Genomic DNA, 21267 nt, shown 5'->3' with positions numbered 1-21267 from the left:
TTTTAATGCACTTATTGTGTTGTCTAATTGTAATAAATGCAGACGAGGCGTGTTCAACGTTGACTCTCACAGCGGGCTCATAACCACATTCTAGCTGTCTGCATGGCGACATACGACACCACTTCACGGGGCTACCGCGCATGCTCGTCACTACTGTTGCATGCTGGGTAGTGTAGTTCTTAAACTCCCTAGCTCAAAACATCACAACTATGACTCTTTGGCCCCGCCCCTACGGACGCATGCTTGGAAGACATGCGCTTTGCGGCAAAGTCCTCCTTTTCTCCACACACGCTTCTAAGCCTCGGCACATCTCCTCACATCGCTACTAACTACACTTTATTCATCCTCCGTGTCAGGATAAACTCCACTCGTCTCAGCCACATTTGGAGATTATTAGGCCCGCTTAGCTTGATAGTTGTTTGAGCGCGCCAATTAGCTTAGCATGCTAGTTAGCTTAGCATGTTAGCCGCTAACAAAGAGACGCGGATTTGATCAACACATCGCTTAGTTAAGATCAAGTGTGAGTGTAAAGTGTTGTGATTGTGTGAAAATGTGCGAAAGAACGATAGAAAAGTATGAGGAGGAACTTTGTTGTGTGAAAATGTGTGAAAGAACGATAGCAGAGTACAAAGAGGAACTTTCTCGGACAAAAGAAGAGAACGAGAGACTACGTCAACTATTGGAGGCTGTTTTCAAGAAAGCTCAAGTTGTGTTACACAGAACAGGTTTGTTTACTTCTTACTCTCACATTTTTACTAACTTTATATTTCATCATGAACATGACGTGTTTGCAGCAGTCATTTCCATTAGATCAGGGGTGTCCAAACTTTTTCCACAGACTGCCGAACACGGAAAAATGTAAGCATGCAGGGGCCATTTTGATATTTTTCATTTTCCAACCATAACAACATATATGGATTTTTTGGTTTAATCCTTAGGGTTCCTGGGGAGCATAGAGGGCCTCAGTCACTAAAATGTTAAAAATAAGTCAAATTATTATTTTTTTAATTTTATTTAAGGCTTACAGTAAATCTCTATATCAACTTGAAGTTGATATAAAGTAAAACAAATAAGGTTTTGTGCCTTTTCAGTCAAAGACAACTTTGTTTTTTATAGTAAAACTGAAATATGCAGTATTTAGATAGATAGTTAGTACTTTATTGATTCCTTCAGGAGAGTTCCTTTATTTAACAATTCAAGCCCTCAAAGATCAATAATGCAGGACACCTTTGATTTTAATTATTTAATATTTTTGAGTAATCACAGTGAAAAGTTAAATAAAATCCTACTAAATATATTTGAGATCCGAAAGGTTCCCCACTCATAAAGTGATGCATTTTTATTAGATTGTTTTTTTTTACTTTTAACACTTAAATTTCAAGATAAACTTCCAATATATATTTCGATTTTAAGTTTGAACTATTATTTTGTTTATTTTATGCTCTTTTGTCCAAATTTTGATGTTTTTATATAGCAACCACACAACATATGCAATATTTTTCTACATAAAACATTTTAAAGTGATAACTTTTAAGTAATAAATCATTATAACATAGATTTTTTTGTCCTTTTTTTGAGCAATGGAAAAAAACAAAATAAAGACACAAGAAAAAAAAAACTGCCTGCATGGCAACTTTGTGTCAACATTAACACGTTTTCTCATTATATTTCACTTCATTTCACTTTTTTTAAATGTTTTAATTTTTGCAATACTATCAATTTTGCAATTTTTGCAGAATGTGTGGCGGGTCAGCTGCGGGTCGCAAATGGCTTCCGGGCCGCATTTTGGACACCCCTGCATTAGATAATGTCCAAATAGAGGTGGTTTGGCACACTTATAATTAAAAAAACAACAATAATATTGTTTTTCATCAGATATGTAGTAGTATTGTATATGTGGATGGGGGCCCTGCTTTGGTAATAATGTGTACCCCTTTCAGAGATCACATTTAGTTCCACTTCAAACATTCACATGTTGCACAATAAGATGAGATGGTATAACGTGAACAGTTGTGGAACCTTTTTACTCGGGGGTTGACGGGATCTCGTTGGAAGTGCGATGTATGAGCAGACGCCGTTTAGGTAAAACAAAATGGTGTCTGCCAATGTAGTTTACAATGTCACTACGTCAGTAGTTGTCAAACTTTTTTCACCAAGTACCACCTCAGAAAATACTTGGATTTTCAAGTACCACCATCATGAACAGCAATAAAATACAGTAGCATAGTAGGCCTTAATTATTCATAAAAAACAAGGAAGTCACATTATTTAACAAGTATATTTAATCATTTTAAATACTGTTGCATTACACACAGTTTGAACATCAACACTGTGTTTGCATGTAGGAATTGATTGATTGATTGATTGATTGATTGATACTTTTATTAGTAGATTGCACAGTTCGGTACATATTCCGTACAATTGAACACCCGAATAAGTTTTTCAACTTGTTTAAGTCGGGGTCCACGTTAATCAATTCATGTTAAAAAATGAATTGATTGGAAAATAAAGACTGTACTTAAATATTACATAGTGCACACCAGATATTCAGGTGCGCACCAGATAGTTTCTAGGATGCAGCTTCCTCAGTTGACCTCTGACCTGGTCCACAGAGATGACTAATGTCTGGTGGAGGAGGAGGAGGAGGAGGAGGAGTAGGGGGTTGCAACCATGGCTGGGGGGGAGAAGAAGAGGGGGTGGCTGTGATGAGGGTTGGGGAGGACATCCCCCACTTCAACCGGTTCTGGTTGAACCGGTTGAAGAAGTTCTTAATCTCATTGGCCCTCTTTATTGTCCCCCCCCCTACTGCTCTGGTCTTTGTCTTGTGGCCTGTGATGGTTTTCACACCTTCCCAGACCTCCATCATGTTGTTTTGCTCCAGCTTCTTCTTGTAGCTGTCCTTAGTCTTCCTCACGTGTCCTTTCACCTCCCGCTGTGCTGCTCTCATTGCCTCCCTGTCTCCACTCCTGAAGGCAGCTTTCTTCTTGTTGAGGACAGCTTGAACCTCCTGTGTTACCCAGGGTTTGTCATTAGGGTGGCACCGAACGGTCCTAGCAGGGCAGGTCAGAAGTTGAGGTAATCCGTAAGACAGTGAGTCAGCCCATCAATGTCCTCACCATGTCGAAACTGTGTACTATTTGTCTGTCACAAATTGACATCACACTAAGACGTTCAGTGACAGTTTTCCAATGTTTATCAGTGATGTTTCTTCAGTTATTTTGAATTTTTGTGTAGTATCAATCAATGTTTATTCATCTAGCCCTAAATCACAAATGTCTCAAAGGGCTAAAAAGGCAGTAAAAACCTTTTAAACAAAGTGTTTGCTCGTGACATTTTCTGAAATTTGTAAGTATATTCTTGCTATCGTTTTCAGAATGTATAATATTGTGTTTCAGAGAAATGCTTTGACATTTTTGCCGATGACATCTATTAAACAAGACAGGGAGCAAAGTAATCAAACACAGACAGGATTCAATTTAGCTCATGAGGAGAAACGTCTGGGCTGCAACTTCGTACAGTTTCCCACCACGCTCTGACGAGGGAGTTCCACGCGTCCTTTTTCATTTGGGCCTTTTCTGATTACATAGCTGCTTCTAAAGGGAGGGGGGTTGTAAACGGCTGTCGCACTCGGTCATAAACAGTTAAAAGAAAAGGTGCCTTGAGCCGCGTCAGGTTTGCTCCCTCTCCGCTTTGTAGATCTCGGGTCAAGAAAAGGTCTTCCTGTGGCTGTCAACAGATCAAAGAAACCGACACCTCCATGTTGCATCCCATTGCAGACAGTGGAGTTTTACAAGCCTTTTGTTTGATAAGATGAAAGACAGTTTTGGTCTTCTCGCAGGGGACCTGAACTCAATGGAACACAAAGTTGTTTTATAACTTATATGCAATTATTCTGACAATTTTGTTATTATTGTTAATATTATCTGGAATCAATTATTGGTCGCAGTAAAGTGGCAAATTTGGTAGTTTTTAGCTCTAAAAGAGTATTTCAACAAGTAAACAGTACAGTAGGTACTAGCTTTATATGTATGTAATACCCATCAGGGTATTCCATTAGAATATGCCGAGAAGAGATGTGCAAATATCAAAATATTACTTGAAATCAATTTTTGGCAGCAGTAAAGTGGTTGTTTTGGTATATTTTAGCTTTGTTAAGGGTATTTCTACAAGTATACAGTAGGTAATTGATTTATATATATGTCATGCCCATAAGAGTATTTAATAAAATATGCAGAGATGAGATGTGTCAGTATCAAAATATTACTTAAAATACATTTTTGGCAGCAGTAATGTGGCCATTTGGGTAGATATTTGCTCTAAAATTGTATTTCAACAAGTAAACAGTACAGTAGGTACTTGATTTTGATATATGTAATGCTCATAAGGGTATTTTAGTAAACTATGCAGAGATGAGATTTGTCAGTATCAAAATATTACTTGAAATCAAATTTTGGCAGCAGCAGAGTGGTTGTTTTGGTATATTTTAGCTTTGTAAAGGGTATTTCTACAAGTATACAGTACAGTAGGTCCTTAATTTATATATGTGTAATGCCCATAAGAGTATTTTAGGAAAATATGCAGAGATGAGATGTATCTATTTCAAACTATTACTTAAAATACATTTTTGGCAGAAACAAAGTGGCCATTTCGGCAGATATTTGCTCTAAAAAGGGTATTTCAACAAGTAAACAGTACAGTAGGTACTTGATATTGATATATGTAATGCTCATAAGGGTATTCTAGTAAAATGCGTGTGTGTAAATATGCGATGTGTGAATATCAAAATATTACATCAAATCCCTTTTTGATTGAAGATTCAAGATAGTTTATTGTCATATGCACAGTTAAACAGACAGTTTGCCGTACAATGAAAATCTTACTTTGCTAGTCCACCCTTCAACAAGTCACACGGTACTGAGCTAAAAATAAAAATGTATGTACAAGGCACAGTAAGTAACATAACATTATTGCACATTCTGATTGACAGTCAACAGTATAAATATGGAGGTGACCTTGGGTCACAGCAGCAGTTAAAGTGTTTTTAGTGATCAACGGTGAAACGTGTCTACAGTGATGGTTCACAGTTCGGGGGTGGTCAAGGTAGCTGTCTTTTGTTCAAAAAGACAAAAGTAAAAACGGGGAGTTGGAGGGAGCTAGCATTCACAAGTTAGCATTCACAAGCCTGATGGCCTGTGGGTAGAAACTGTTTGTCAGTCTGGTAGTCCTGGATTTCAGGCTCCTGTATGGTCTGCCCGATGGTAGGAGGCTGAAGAGACTGTGTACTGTCCTTGATGATGATGTGTGCTCTCCTGGTGGCCCTGGTAGACTACATGTCCTGTAGTGAGGGGAAGGCTGCTCCTGATATGTACTGAGCAGTTTTAATCACTCGCTGGAGTGCCTTCCTGGCCTTAGCAGTGCAGTTTCCATACCAGACCGTGATCGAGCTGGTAAGGACACTCTCAACCGTACTTCTATAGAAGTTGCCGAGAATTTTGGGTGGCATGCCAAATTTTCTCAGCCTTCTTAGGAAGTACAGTCGCTGCTGGGCTTTCTTTATTGTTTGTTGGGTGTTGTGTCCCCAGGTGAGGTCCTCGCTGATGTGGGTCCCGAGGAATTTACAGGTTTTCACCCTGTCCACCTTTGTCCCCCCTATGTACAGAGGTGTGTACTGTGCACTGCTTCTCCTTGGGTCAATAATCATCTCCTTGGTCTTGTCTGTGTTCAAGGAGAGATTATTATCCTGACACCAGGCCACCAGTTCCGCTACCTCCCTTCTGTACACTGCCTCAGATCCCCCGGTGATCAGTCCGACGACCGTAGTATCCTCTGCTAACTTGATGATAGTGGTGTTGTTCTGGGAGCCCACACAGTCGTGTGTGAAGAGGGTGTACAATAGGGGGCTCAGCACGCAGCCTTGGGGGGTCCCAATGCTTAGAACCTTTGTGCCTGATGTCTGGTTGCCGATTTTGACTGACTGGGGCCGGTTTGTGAGAAAGTTCAGGACCCAGTCACAGAGAGTTGGTGTCAGACCAACAGTGAGGAGTTTAGCACTGAGTTTTTGTGGGATGACCGTGTTAAAAGCAGAGCTGTAGTCGATGAATAATAGCCTGGCATAGGTGTCCTTGCCCTCTACGTGGGTGAGGGTGGTGTGGATGACGGGGTTGACTGCATCCTCAGTGGACCGGTTCTGCCGGTAGGCAAACTGTAGAGCAGGGGTCACCAACTCGGTGCCCACGGGCACCGGTCGCCTGTAAGGACCAGATAAGTTGCCCGCTGGCCTTTTCGAAAAATAGCTCAAATAGCAGCACTGACCAGTGAGCCGCCTCTATTTTCAAAATGTTATTTATTTACTAGCAAGCTGGTCTCGCTTTGCTTGACCTTTTAATTCTAAGAGAGACAAAACTCAAATAGAATTGAAAAAATCCAAGAAAATATTTTAAAGACTTGGTCTTCACTTGTTTAAATACATTCCTTTTTTTTTTTTTTCTTTTTCGCTTCTTATAACTTTCAGAAAGACAATTTTAGAGAAAATATACAACCTTAAAATTGATTTTAGGATTTTTAAACACATACACCTTTTTACCTTTTAAATTCCTTCCTCTTCTTTCCTGACAATTTAAATAAATGTTCAAGTATTTTTTTTTAAATTGTAAATCATTTTTATTGTCTGTATTGTATTGTGTTGTAAATATTCATGTTCGAAATAAACTAAAGAAAGAAAGAAAGAAAATAGGAATAATAAATACATTTTAATTTAATTCTTCATTTTAGCTTCTGTTTTTTCGACGAAGAATATTTGTGAAATATCTCTTCAAACTTATTATGATTAAAATTAAAAAAAATGATTCTCGCAAATCTAGAAAAACTGTAGAATCAAGTTTAAATCTTATTTTAAATTATTTTGAATTTCTTTTAAAATGTTTGTTCTGGAAAATCCAGAAGAAATAATGATTTGTCTTTGTTAGAAATATAGCTTGGTCCAATTTGGTATATATTCTAACAAAGTGCAGATTGAATTTTAACCTATTCAAAACATGTCATCAAAACTCTAAAATTAATATTAATCAGGAACAATGAACAATGATGTTACATAAATTATTTTTTCAATTTTTTCAAAAAGATTCAAATTAGCTTGTTTTTCTCTTCATTTCTTTCAGTTTGAATTTTTAATTTTAAAGAGTCGAAATTGAAGATAAACTATGTTTCAAAATGTAATTTTCATTTTTTTCGTGTTTTCTCCTCTTTTAAACCGTTCAATTAAGTGTTTTTTTCATCATTTATTCTCTACAAAAAAACCTTCCGTAAAAGGAAAAAAAATGTACGACGGAATGACAGACAGAAATACCAATTTTTTTATATATTAGTAGATTTATTTATTAAAGGTAAAATGAGCAAATTGGCTATTTCTGGCTATTTATTTAAGTGTGTATCAAACTGGTAGCCCTTCGCATTAATCAGTACCCAAGAAGTAGCTCTTGGTTTCAAAAAGGTTGGTGACCCCTGCTGTAGAGGGTCCAGTGTGTCTGGGATGGTCTTCTTGATGTGTGACATGACTATCCTCTCGAAGCACTTCATCACTATTGGGGTGAGTGCAACAGACAGGTCACAGTGTTTTTCTTTGGCAGGGGCACGATGGTGGTGGTCTTGAAGCAGGTGGGCACAACAGCTTGTGTTAGTGACAAGTTGTATATGTCAGCAAGTACGTCAGCCAGCTCTGATGAACACACCCTGAGGGCCTGGCCAGGGATGTTGTCTGGGCCGGCTGCCTTCCGTGGGTTTGTTTTCTTCAGAACTGTACGTACCTCTGCTGTTGTCATAGTGAGCGGTGGGTCCTGCATGCACTCCGTGGTCAGAACCCCTCTCTGTTAGTTGGTGTTGAGGACCTCGAAGCGGGCGTAGAACTCATTCAGCTCATCTGGCAGTGAGCGTTGGCTGTTTGTGACCCCCCTGCTCCCCTGCTTGTAGTCTGTGATGTGTTGCAGGCCTTGCCACATGCGCCGGGAATCTGTGTTGAAGTAGAATCCCTCCAGCTTTTGTCTGCATTGTCCCTTGGCCTCGCTGATGAATTTACACATGTCATGTCTGGCCTTCTTGTAGTCCTCAGCGTTGCCTGAGAGAAATGCAGTGGAGCGGGCATGTAGCTTGGACCGAACATTAATCCAGGGTTTTTGGTTTGGGTATATCTTGTATTGTTTTCTGGGAACAATGTTTTCCACACACATACTAATGTAGCCAGTTACACCGGAAGCATGTTCCTCCATGTTCACAGTACCGTCATCCCTCTGAGCAGCAGTTTTAAACATGTCCCAGTCTGTACTCCCAAAGCAGTCCTGAAGCACTAGTTCAGTGTCTTCATTACAAACTTGAACAGTTTTACTCACTGGGGGGGCTTGCTTGGGACGCTGGATGTAGAAAAGCTGAGATATGATCAGATAGTCCAAAGTGTGGTCTGGGTACAGCCTTGTAGGCTCCCCTCACGTTGCAGTACACCTGGTCCTGGGTGTTTATCTCCCTCGTAGTAAAGTTCACATATTGATGGTATTTTGGGAGGACACTCTTTAGGTGGTTAAAATCCCCAGCTACCGTGAACGCAGCATCAGGGTGTGGGGTCTCTTGTTTACTGATGACGTCATGCAGCAGCTTTAGCGCTGTAGTGGAGTCCGCCCGTGGCGGGATGTAAACAGACAGTATAAACACTGCACTGAACTCCCTTGGCAGGTAAAAAGGTCTGCATTTCACCATCAACAACTCAATGTTGTCCGAGCAGTGTCTTTCAACCACCTGTACGTCCGAGCACCAGCTGTTACTCACGTAAACACAGACGTCGCCTCTCGCCTTTCCTGAAGCCTTTGTCCGGCCTTCACGGTAAACTGAGTGCGTTGTTAGCTGGATAGCAGAGTCTGGGATGCTGTCCGAAAGCCAGGTTTCCGCGTAAATAAGAGCACAGCATTCTCTCAGTTCACGTTGGGATGTAGTCCTGGTTCTCAGCTCATCCAGCTTGTTGTCCAGTGAGCGCACGTTAGCTAGCAGCAGGCTAGGTAGTGGTGGTTGTGTAGCTCTAGCCTTTAGCCTAGCATGTAGCCCCGCTGTCTTGTTGTTGTTGTTTTGTGGTTAGCTGGCTCTCGTCGTAGCAGAAAGTTGAAGTCCGTCAGACTATAAGTGAGCTTGTGGTGAGCTTTTCCGATGTCCAGAAGTGCATCTCTGTTATATCTCACTGTTGCATGCAAAAACTTTGCATTTAGGATGCAAATTAGTACTACAAACCCCGTTTCCATATGAGTTGGGAAATTGTGTTAGATGTAAATATAAACGGAATACAATGATTTGCAAATCATTTTCAAGCCATATTCAGTTGAATATGCTACAAAGACAACATATTTGATGTTCACACTGATAAACTTTTTTTTTTTTTGCAAATAATCATTACCTTTAGAATTTGATGCCAGCAACACATGACAAAGAAGTTGGGAAAGGTGGCAATGAATACGGATTAAGTAGAGGAATGCTCATCAAATACTTATTTGGAACATCCCACAGGTGTGCAGGCTAATTGGGAACAGGTGGGTGCCATGATTGGGTATAAAAGCAGTTTCCGTGAAATGTTAAGTAATTCACAAACAAGGATTGATAGAGTGTCATCATTTTGTAAGCTAATTGTCGAACAGTTTTAGAACAACATTTCTCAACAAGCTATTGCAGGGGTGCCCATTACGTCGATCGCGAGCTACCAGTCAACCGCGGGGGGTGTGTCAGTCGATCTCGAGCCAGGCTTTTAAAAGAAATAGACCTAAAATTTAGTGATCATCAATCTTCACCAAGACGTCACTTAAATGACATTCACGGTACCGGAGGGTCTTGTGAGATGACGCTGGCTGCTGCAAGATCATTATTATTAAAATATGACCGAGAGGAAGGCGAGAAACACTTTTTATTTTATGCGCTAACTAAATACAGAGTCTCGGAAAACTGGCGTGCACAAGCGATCCCTCAGAAAGCTGGCGTGCACATCACTTGTGCACGCCAGCTTTCCGAGACTTTTATTTTGTTAGCGCAGGCAGCATGAAGCAGGGCTTTTATTGTGAAGATAGGAAATGTGCAGTCGGCCTTTAGAGTTTTGACGGAAGGGACGGCGCGAAAGTCTGTTGAAATAAAAAGTGTTTCTCGCCTTCCTCTCTGTCATTTTTTCATAATAATGAACTGGCAGCAGCCAGCGTCATCTCACAAGACCCTCGGGTGCCGTGAATGTCAATCAAGAAAGCTACGGAATTTGCCGCCAATGTTTTTCTTGTAAAGTGTATAGAAGCTGGATGAATTAGATGCCAAAAACCAACCACTTTCATGTGGTATTGTACAGAAAGGACAACTTTTTTTCTCCTCCATTTGAAAATGTGGGCGTTATCATCATTACTGTCTGATTCCAATCAATGCAAGTCATCAGAATCAGGTAATACACCAACTTATATTCTTGTCTTCGTGAAAGAAAGACATCTATATGTGTTAAACATGCTTGTATGATCATTAAACACATTTAACTTGTTTACAAAAATGTCTCTTTCATAAATAAATAAATATAAATGATATATATAAATGAGGTAGATCCCCTCGAGTTGGTCAATTGAAAAGTAGCTCGCCTGCAGAAAAAGTGTGGGCACCCCTGAGCTATTGCAAGGAATTTAGGGTTTTACCATCTACGTCCGTAAAATCATCAAACGGTTCAGAGAATCTGGGGAAATCACTGCACATAAGCGATGATATTACGGACCTTTGATCCCTTAGGCCAGGGGTCGGGAACCTTTTTAGCTGAGAGAGCCATACAAGCCAAATATTTTAAAAAAGTATTTCCGTGAGAGCCATATAATATTTTTTTTAAGACTGAATACAACTATTATTCTATCTTATTTCAATTATTGTGCAGAAATATTGGGAAATACATATCATAGCAACATAATGCCTTTATTTCACAGAAAAGAGCAATTTGTATAATTTTTAAAGTACGATATAGCGACCACACAAAACCACTTCATTAGGTCACAATTACTAAAACTAAAAGACATTGTAGAATTGAATAGTCTATTAATGCTGTTCAAAGCGAGAAATACAATTCTTCCAAAGGACGTACAAAAGTTGTGTGTTCACATCTGAAGATGAGAACCACAGAAGGCCGTATGACTTTAAACATCCAAGAGTGCCAACAAATTTGAAACAAATGTGCTTGTCTGTTGTTGCTGTGAAAGCATGATATTCTCTAAACAAAGACTTAAAAAGCTGTGAGAATACCTTTGTTTTTAAAAAGAGTTATAAAAAGAGAAAACTGGAATTATATCAAACTGAATTTTGATCTGATTGGACGTGTCATTGTGAAAATACTTAAAGGACAATTGAAAAGTATGTTCAAGTTCGGGTGTTGTTGGAGGGAACAGTTATAAAGTCATCGAAAATAATTGGTGTTAAAAAGGGGGCAGATAAATATAAGACTATTATTCTTCCATCTGCTCCTTTCTGATCATGGAAATGTATAAGAAACAAAAAAAACAATGAAAGTGTCAATTGTACGTGGCTTGTATATATGCATTTTAATGAAAGGAATAACAATAAATGATGATGATGCATTCATTTTTAAGTAAGTCCAACATTTTTTGAGTATAATAAGTCTCTTATTCTTTTTAATAACATTGTTATTCTGAAGCTAACCAACAATAAATAAAATACTTCTTACCATTAATGCGACTTCTTGAACAGGTGCGGTAGAAACCGGATGGATGGATTAAAATGCATGAAAATATTTTATATTTTGAACGTTATTTTTGACACTATGATTACCGGCAGAATTATTCATTACTTACCGTGTTTAGCAATGTCAGCTAAGATTTATCTGAGAGCCAGGTGCAGTCATCAAAAGAGCCCCATCTGGCTCTAGAGCCATAGGTTCCCTACCCCTGCCTTAGGCGGTACTGCATCAAAAACTGACATCAGTGCGTAAAGGATATCACCACAGGGGCTCAGGAACACTTCATAAAACCACAGTCAGTAACTACAGTTGGTCGCTACATTTGTAAGTGCAAGTTAAAACTCTACTATGCAAAGCCAAACCCATTTACCAACAACACCCTGAAACACCGCCGGCTTGGCTGGGCCCGAGCTCATCAAAGATGGACTGATGCAACGTGGAAAAGTGTTCTGTGGTCTGACGAGTCCTCATTTCAAATTATATTTGGAAACTGTGGATGCGGTGTACTCAGGAACAAAAAGGAAAATAACCGTCCGGATTGTTATAGGCGCAAAGTTGAAAAACCAGCATGTGTGATGGTATGGGGGTGTATTAGTGCCCAAGGCATGGGTAACTTACACATCTGTGAAGGCACCATTAATGCTGAATGGTCCATACAGGTTTTGGAGCAACATATGTTGTCATCAAAGCAACGTTATCATGGACGCCCCTGCTTATTTCAGCAAAACAATGCCAAGCCACGTGTTACAACAGCGTGGCTTCGTAGTAAAAGAGTGCAGGTACCAGACTGGCCTGCCTGCAGTCCAGACATGTCTCCCATGGAAAATGTGTGGCGCATTATGAAGTGTAAAATACGACAACAAGACACCGGACTGGGCTTCACGGTGGCAGAAGGGTTAGTGCGTCTGCCTCACAATACGAAGGTCCTGTAGTCTTGGGTTCAATCCCAGGCTCGGGATCTTTCTGTGTGGAGTTTGCATGTTCTCCCCGTGAATGCGTGGGTTCCCTCCGGGTACTCCGGCTTCCTCCTACTTCCAAAGACATGCACCTGGGGATAGGTTGATTGGCAACACTAAATGGTCCCTAGTGTGTGAATGTGAGTGTGAATGTTGTCTGTCTATCTGTGTTGGCCCTGCGATGAGGTGGAGACTTGTCCGGGGTGTACCCCGCCTTCTGCCCGATTGTGGCTGAGATGGGCGCCAGCGACCCCAAAAGGGAATAAGCGGTGGAAATGGATGGATGGAAGACACCGGACTATTGAAGGACTGAAGCTCTACATAAAACTAGAATGGGAAAGAATTCCACTTTCAAAGCTTCAACAATTAGTTTCCTCAGTTCCCAAACGTTTATTGAGTGTTGTTAAAAGAAAAGGTGATGTAACACAGTGGTGAACATGCCCTTTCCCAACTACTTTGGCACGTGTTGCAGCCATGAAATTCTAAGTTAATTATTATTTGCAACAAAAAAAAAAAGTTTGTGAGTTTGAACATCAAATGTTTTGTCTTTTTTTAGTGCATTCAACTGAATATGGGTTGAAAAGGATTTGCAAATCATTGTATTCCGTTTATATTTACATCCAACACAATTTCCCAACTCATATGGAAACGGGGTTTGGATAATAAATAAAAAACGTAAATGTTGTCAGGACGACGACGCAAAGACGTCAGTCACGGGCAGCGCCATCTTGAAAAAAAGTCATTGTTGATATAATATGCCTTATTTTTTTGATGAGTTCAGTGATTATTGACTAGATTATTACTTTGGGAAGGTGAGAGAAGAAGTGTTGTGGTGTTGTGAGAATTGTCTGCATTCACACAATTCCTTGGAACAATTGCCTCATCTACTTATTATTATTATTATTAAATGTAGCTTACCATATTGCTGAAAGTTTTAACTTCCCCTCGGGGATTAATAAAGTACCGTATTTCCTTGAATTGCCGCCGGGGCGCTAATTAATTTAAAACCTCTTCTCACTCTGGCACTTACCAAAGGCATGCGGTGTATTTAGGCCTGCGTTTAAAAATTTGAGTGTGATGTAAGGATACATCATGAAAAGCACATTTAATAGAAAAAAGTTATTATGGTCTTACCTTTACTTATAAATGATGTCCATGCGCAGCTCCTTCTGATCAAAAGCATCGATAACTTGTTTATAGAAGTCCTCCTTATCTTTCTTCAGTTTTAAAAGTCTCTCTGTCTCAATGGAGATCTTCCATTATTACCTCCTGCTTCGATTGAAAGTCCAGTTTAGAAAACTGTTTTATTTTAGATATGTAATCCTCCATGTTAAAAGTGCAAGCGAGAGGAAAAAATAAACACACGCTGCTCACTCTTGCTGCTTGTTGTCACTTCTTCTTCAGCCGAGTAGTCGCAAGAAGGATCACTAGCGCCCTCTACCACCAGGAGGCGGGAGTCATTTAATGACTCATATTTGACACACGCAGCTACGGTATATTAATAAAACATAGCTGCTTACTGTTCTTTTTAGCATATTCAATAACTTGGACCTTAAATCCTACTGAATAGCTCTTAATCTTCTTCCTTTTATGCGATTTCAAATTTTTGAAATCAACCTCCTCCATTTTGAAAATGATGACAGGTGAAGTGTCACTCGTGACGTGGCGAGTTTGACCCGGCGGGAATTGTAGGCATATGCTAATTATTTGGCGAAACGAGATTGACCCGGCATTAATCCTGAGCCGGCGGTAATGCTAAGCATGCGCTAATTAGTTTGCGAAACGTGTTTGACCCGGCAGTAATTCTAGGCAGGCGCATACTATATACCCGGCGGCAATTCAAGGAAATACGGTATGTCTGATTCTGATTTTGATTGAATGTGTGGACTGCATGAATGATGCCTTCTCAGTTCTCACTCTAACGCAATTTGAGTGTCTAGTAACGCACTAAATAATATAATCCATTATTACTATTATTAATAAGGTAAACAAGTTATCTTTTGAAGGTGCTGTCAGTAATCTGATTACTTCTTCCCAGTTTAACTGTGGTGACACTATCTAAATGAAAGCAAAACAGATGTCATCTTTCTTGGCCAACATGTTGACTGTGTTCATGCTTCTTTTATAACAGACATGTCTCTAAAGATGAATAGGAAAATGACTAATTATTGTCCACCAGCAGGGGGAGCTCATCACTAGTACTACTGCGTGGAGGCTGGCATGTGGTACATTATTTCCTGTGTGTGTATGACTTATTCAGAGGGAGAACAGCACACTTTCACGTATGGCGTCTACCATTAAGGATTGTAGGAATGACTTTTAGACTGTTTTTATATGAATAAGATGGATTGGATGTTGGCCTGGGAAGGTATTCCCCTGAAGGTCTTCTGGATGTGTCAGCTGGAAGTACCCTGACTGCTGTGAGGGGAAACTGATGAGATTGTGAGATCATATGTTGGTGCAGGACAATGTCTCATGTGATTGAGCAAAGCTGGACTTTTCTGAAGAATGTTTGTTTTCTCCTGTTCCGCAGAACTCAATAAAGGACATCTTCCTCATGAGCAGGAAGAAGAGCCACAGCCCCACCACATTAAAGAGGAAAAAGATGTACCGCATTCCCAACACATTAAAGAGGGAGTAGAGGACCCACAGCCCCCCCACAATAAAGCGAAACATGAGACGCCACAGACCCATAATGTTAAACTGACCCTTCACAATAAAAGGCAAGCGGAGGACCCACTGATCTTACACATCAAAAAGGAAGAGGAGGATCCACTTACCCCTCACTTTAAGGAGCAAGAGAACCCGCTGACACCTCACATTAAAAAGGAAGAGGAGGATCCACTGACCCCTCACTTTAAGGAGCAAGAGGAGGACCAAGAGCCGCCGCACATTAAAGAGGAAGAGGAGGACCAAGAGCCGCCGCACATTAGAGAGGAAGAGGAGGAAGAGGGCATCAGTCAGCCTAAATGGTTGGAGGAGTTCCCAGTGACTGGTGTCCCTGTGAAGAGTGAAGATGATGAGGTGAAAGGTGAAAGTGAGGAGAGGGGAGGGGGGGAGCCTCCAAGCAGCAGCTCAACACAACACATGACAACAGAAGCTGATGGAGACCACTGTGGAGGATCACAAGCAGACAAGCTCTTAGCTCCACTATCAGATAGTGAGGACACAACGTCACACTCTCCTGACACTGATGATGAAGACTCTAAAGATGATAAGACATGTCACACTGACAACACTCACTTCACTTGTTCTCACTGTCACAAAACCTTTAAATACCATTGTAGTCTGAAATCACACATGAGAATACACACTGGAGAAAAACCTTTTCCTTGCTCAGAATGTGGTAGAGATTTTAGACTAAAACAAATGCTGAAAGAACACATGAGAACACACACTGGAGAAAAACATACTGTAGTAAAAGTTTTGTACAAAGAATCACTTTGAAAGTACACATGAGAACACACACTGGTGAAAAACCGTTTTCCTGTTCAACCTGTGGTAAATGTTTTACACGAAGTCAGAGTTTGAAAAGACACATGACAACACACACTGGTGAAAAATCACATTCCTGTTCAATCTGCAAGAGAAGCTTTTGTGACCGATCAAGGCTTCTAGCCAGTCTTCATTCGGCCCTAAGCAACATTTGATTTTGGGGCCCTCTATTTCTGCCAATAATATTGATTGTTGATCATTCACACACCTACTATAAAGTCATTGCGGCTCTGGCAGTGTTTACATGATCCTATTGTCAGCCTGGCATGTCTTTACAAATGACATGTCATTTATAAAGATATGGGGGTGGCCCAGCTAAGAACATAAATAATACCAATGAATGAAGGAATGATGTCCAGAGTGCCATATATACTTCCTAATTTTAAAATGTAGAAAACATTCAGCTACAAGAGTGGCCTGGGGTTGAACAGTCCAAGTGATAAAGCTTTGTATTTACAGTAAAAGTGTCATCTTGTCTCATCAGTCTTGTACATATTAGTCTTTAATTACTAGTTTATAGTTTTAGTTAATTGTTCATATTTCATGTTTACTTTGTATAAAGAGAGCGCAGTCTACTGAAGTTAAATTCCATGTGTGTTAAACATAATAGGACAATAAAGGTGATTCTGATTCACTTCATTATTTTTGATAACAAACACCTGAAACAGCAATGTGCAAAAATAATTCGTAATGCAAGAAAAACAATAAATTGCAACAATAAAATCACTTAAATATATATAAAAAGGAACAAATTCAATTGTACAAAAACCAACATAAATACATTAAATATCAAGCAAATACTTAGATAATATTAATGAACAGAGTTACCAGAAACAAGGTAACATAATGCACCTGAAGGATACACTAGAAATAATACTGTACTGGGGCACAAATAATAATAATAATAATAATAATTCATATGAGCGTGCAAAGCGCGCAAGCAAAAACATTTTTAGGACTTGTTTATCATAAAAAATACATAAATAGTGCTTTAAACTATGAAATCATATCAGATGATGTTGTATGGATCTTTGATGAACCACCTGAAATTAACTCATGCATTTGACCTACTTGTGCACTTTTTTACTCCAGACTTCTAAACTGCTACTGGTAAAAGCAAAGGAGAAGAGCAATGAATCTTTTTGAAATATTTGTATTACAGTAACTGTTATACAGTTGACCAGTGGTTCCCAACTGCTGGGTCGTGACATAAAAGTGGATTGTGTGTCATTTTCAGTGAGTCGCAGTCACATGTGTGCATGAAAAAAAAAAAAGTTAAGGGAGAAAAAAATCAAATTGTGGCAACAAAACCAGATATTTTTAGCCATTTTTCTAGTGACTATTAGTGAGTATTTTAGCAAAAGGCAAACCGACTAACCAATGGAGGAGGACTCAGGACAGACATGGAAATATATTTTTTTAAATCTAAATGGGGCAACAAAACCCGATATTTTCAGCCATCTTTCTGGTAAAAAATACAGAAATGTTACTATTTTTTCTGGAAACAAAAGCAGATGCTTTAGCTGTAGCCATTTTTCTGGTGACAAAACAAGATTATTTTAGTCAAAGTCACACCGATTAACAAGACAAGTCTATTGTGCTATTTTTCTGTGATATAAACTTGAATGATTTAAAAATTTGGCTTACGACTTGATGATATGGAAAAATGTTTTTCTTCCTGAAGATAAACCATTTGAGAAGCACTCAACTCACACATGCTGACTCCAAATCATCATTGATGCAGAAGCAGCAGACAATAACCAACATTATGTTTCATGTTGATTGGAAATTCCCCCGACAGCTCGTACAGCAAATGAATATGTTTGTCTTGATACAAGGAATAACCTTAGCTAACTTAGCATCAACTTAAGACAATGATGTTGCCTAGCTAGCTAGGACTTCACTTACATCTCTCATTCCTCGCTGCTTCTTCCCTGCTGCGGGCAAATAACTTTCTTAAATCCATCTAGGAATTACAGTTTGAGTCAAATCAAAATCAAAATAATATAATTAACAAATTGTTGTTGGCTAACGTCACCTACCTTACACAGTGATTCTCATCCTCTCTCTCTCTGTCTCTCTCTCCCTCTCTCAACTGAAGTCTCCACATGTGAATAAATTACCATATTAATTAGCCATGTGCTCATTGTTACATGAAGTGAATACAGTAGCAATCAATTACCATACGAAGTAGTATGTGCGCTGTGGTCTATGTTATGTAGAATTAAAACTCTGAAGCGTTTTTTTTATTGGTGAAATTTTTACTGGGGCACTGCAGATCAATACTGGGGCACGTGCCCCAGTGAAATCTGTCTGGTGATGCGGCTGGAAGTATATGTCCTTTTTTGTGACATTGTTTTGCCTCTATCTGCACTTTTGATGCCCAGTGCGCACTGGCATTGCACGGCAGGCGGCAAACGTCACAGGTGCAGCAGGTAGAGAGCTTTGACATTTAAAGAGAGGCAGGAAGACTCGCTCGGCTTAGATCAGCAGCCGCACTCAGTTGACCTAAAATTGTGTTTTCGTACAATAATATATCTTTGATCATTTAGAAATCATCAGTCAGACTCGTACATGTGTAGCGATGAAGTACTCCTTTGTCTTGTGTTTTTCCCCAAAAGACGACACCCAGTCACGTTTCCGACTCAAACATGGTTTATTCTGGTGAAAACAATCATAGTGAGTCTCCAATCAGCCACTTTACATTTATAAACCGTCACGTGGAAGACAACAGACTGACTAACACATTAACACACGACAAAAAAATACACAATACCTGGTGAAAACAATCACAGTGAGTTTCAAATCAGCCTCTTTACATTCATTGACCTGTACAGAAATACAACAAAACAAAACTTAACATAAATATGTCTCTTTTAGGCCTACAGCTAGCCTGCTAATAAGTTAGCTGAAAGCTAATTCAGAGAGCGCCAGAAAGTACAACTTAGCGTCACGTGGAAGACAAAAGACTGATGACACACTCGTGTCTCAGCCTGGAAGTCTGCTATGACATGTGACGTTCAATGACCATAAAAAATGTAGGAAATGAGAGTACCGAATTTAGAATAATAACAATTGCGAAATAAAGAGTCACATTACATAATGTGTAAATGTAATAAATTATATAAAATGACATTAAAATAAGAACAGTAGTAAGACAGTAAGCAATTGAGATCATAAATGACCTCCGTTACACATGCAAAAAATAAAAAATAAAACATTTTTGTTAATTGCTTTTGGGGGCCCCCTGGTGGCCGCGGGGCCCTAAGCAAGCGCTTAGTTCGCTTATGCCTCGGGCCGGCTCTGGGCCATTATAGCATGTTTTTTACAGTTGTACACAATCTCCGAACATTAACTGCCAAGGCATGGACCAGAAAAGCAAACGTCGTGAGTACAAGCGAAAGTGGATGGCTGCCAAGAGAGCACAGAAACCACTGGCACTAAACCAGGTACCTGGTCCTGAAAGTGGAAATGATGATGACAGTTCACTTGACTTTGTCGCTGCAGAGAACATCCAACAAGAAGCAGCCATAGATGTTCCAGCAGAGCCTACTATTGATGACAGCTCCACTTATGCTGGTGGTAGTGGCGATGATTCTGATCAAAATGACAGTGAAGGTGATGCTGATCAAAGCAGTGATGGCGATGCCTAGGATATCATCCACCAACAGGTCACACTGTCATCTGATTCTGAGGATAACATGGAACCGGACAGTAGTTTAGCAGGTGGGCTTGGAGTGTGGGCAACTGAGTTTCAAGTCAAAAACAATGCGGTTGACAGCTTGCTCAAACTCTTGAGGCAGATGGGCCATCCTGACCTCCCATGTACAGCACGTACACTATTGAAAACAGACAAAATGGTATCAATCGAGAATGTATCTGGCATGGAATATTTTTATTATTATTATTGTTGTTATTATCATCATCATCTTCATTATTTTATATGTATTATTGTCATCATTTATTGTCATTGCTATTGCTATTGTTCATATTGTTATTATTATTGTTATCATTATCGTTATTATTATTGTTTAGTCATTGTTGATATTATCATTATTATTATTGTTACTTCTATGACATCACCCAACTAGTTAAACTATATGAATTAGTATCAATAAGAGGAATACATTGAATTGTGTGTGCGTGTGTGTGTGTGTGTGTGTGTGTGTGTGTGTGTGTGTGTGTGTGTGTGTGTGTGTGTGTGTGTGTGTGTACAAACAATCCTATATGCAATTTGAGTAATACTAATATTCTGCAAATGTAAAAACAAATAGGAATTCTGACTAAAGAATTGGTGCCGATGGAAACTAAGAAAAGGGATTTGGGTCCACTATCTGGAGTACAGGGCAGGCAAGTGGGGGATCTTATGTTGGTGGATAACTCCTCTGGCAGGGGGCTCCCCTCCTCTCTTTTAATGCACAGCATAGGACACATAATAAGTCCACTATCTGGAGTACAGGGCAGGCCAGTGGGGGATCTTATGTTGGTGGATAACTCCTCTGGCAGGGGGCTCCCCTCGTCTCTTTTAATGCACAGCATAGGACACATAATAAGTACACTATCTGGAGTACAGGGCAGGCAAGTGGGGGGTCTTATGTTGGTGGATAACTCCTCTGGCAGGGGGCTCCCCTCGTCTCTTTTAATGCACAGCATAGGACACATAATAAGTACACTATATGGAGTACAGGGCAGGCAAGTGGGGGATCTTATGTTGGTGGATAACTCCTCTGGCAGGGGGCTCCCCTCGTCTCTTTTAATGCACAGCATAGGACACATAATAAGTACACTATCTGGAGTACAGGGCAGGCAAGTGGGGGATCTTATGTTGGTGGATAACTCTTCTGGCAGGGAGCTCCCCTCGTCTCTTTTAATGCACAGCATAGGACACATAATAAGTCCACTATCTGGAGTACAGGGCAGGCAAGTGGGGGATCTTATGTTGGTGGATAACTCTTCTGGCAGGGAGCTCCCCTCGTCTCTTTTAATGCACAGCATAGGACACATAATAAGTACTCTATCTGGAGTACAGGGCAGGCAAGTGGGGGATTTTATGTTGGTGGATAACTCCTCTGGCAGGGGGCTCCCCTC

General features: G+C 40.0%; 1 protein-coding gene across 2 annotated transcripts; it reads left to right on the top strand.

Annotated features, from left to right (window-relative positions):
• The first annotated feature begins 200 nt into the window (after window positions 1-200).
• Window positions 201-16813, top strand: LOC133547171 (oocyte zinc finger protein XlCOF8.4-like). Of its 2 annotated transcripts, none has more exons than XM_061892991.1 (2): window positions 201-725; window positions 15218-16813. In XM_061892991.1, the coding sequence occupies exons 1-2, from the start codon at window positions 551-553 to the stop codon at window positions 16129-16131; spliced, it is 1089 nt and encodes a 362-aa protein (XP_061748975.1). In that variant the 5' UTR covers window positions 201-550; the 3' UTR covers window positions 16132-16813. The 2 variants fall into 2 exon arrangements, 1 of the variants encoding a protein (XP_061748975.1); XR_009805354.1 differs by lacking the exon at window positions 201-725 and adding an exon at window positions 8605-8718.
• Window positions 16814-21267: the final 4454 nt, after the last annotated feature.

This window comes from Nerophis ophidion, unplaced genomic scaffold (assembly GCF_033978795.1).
Source record: "Nerophis ophidion isolate RoL-2023_Sa unplaced genomic scaffold, RoL_Noph_v1.0 HiC_scaffold_77, whole genome shotgun sequence".
Taxonomy (NCBI): Eukaryota; Metazoa; Chordata; class Actinopteri; order Syngnathiformes; family Syngnathidae; genus Nerophis; species Nerophis ophidion.
Note: the sequence above shows the minus strand (reverse complement) of the source record. Positions and strands in the feature narration are given on the sequence as shown.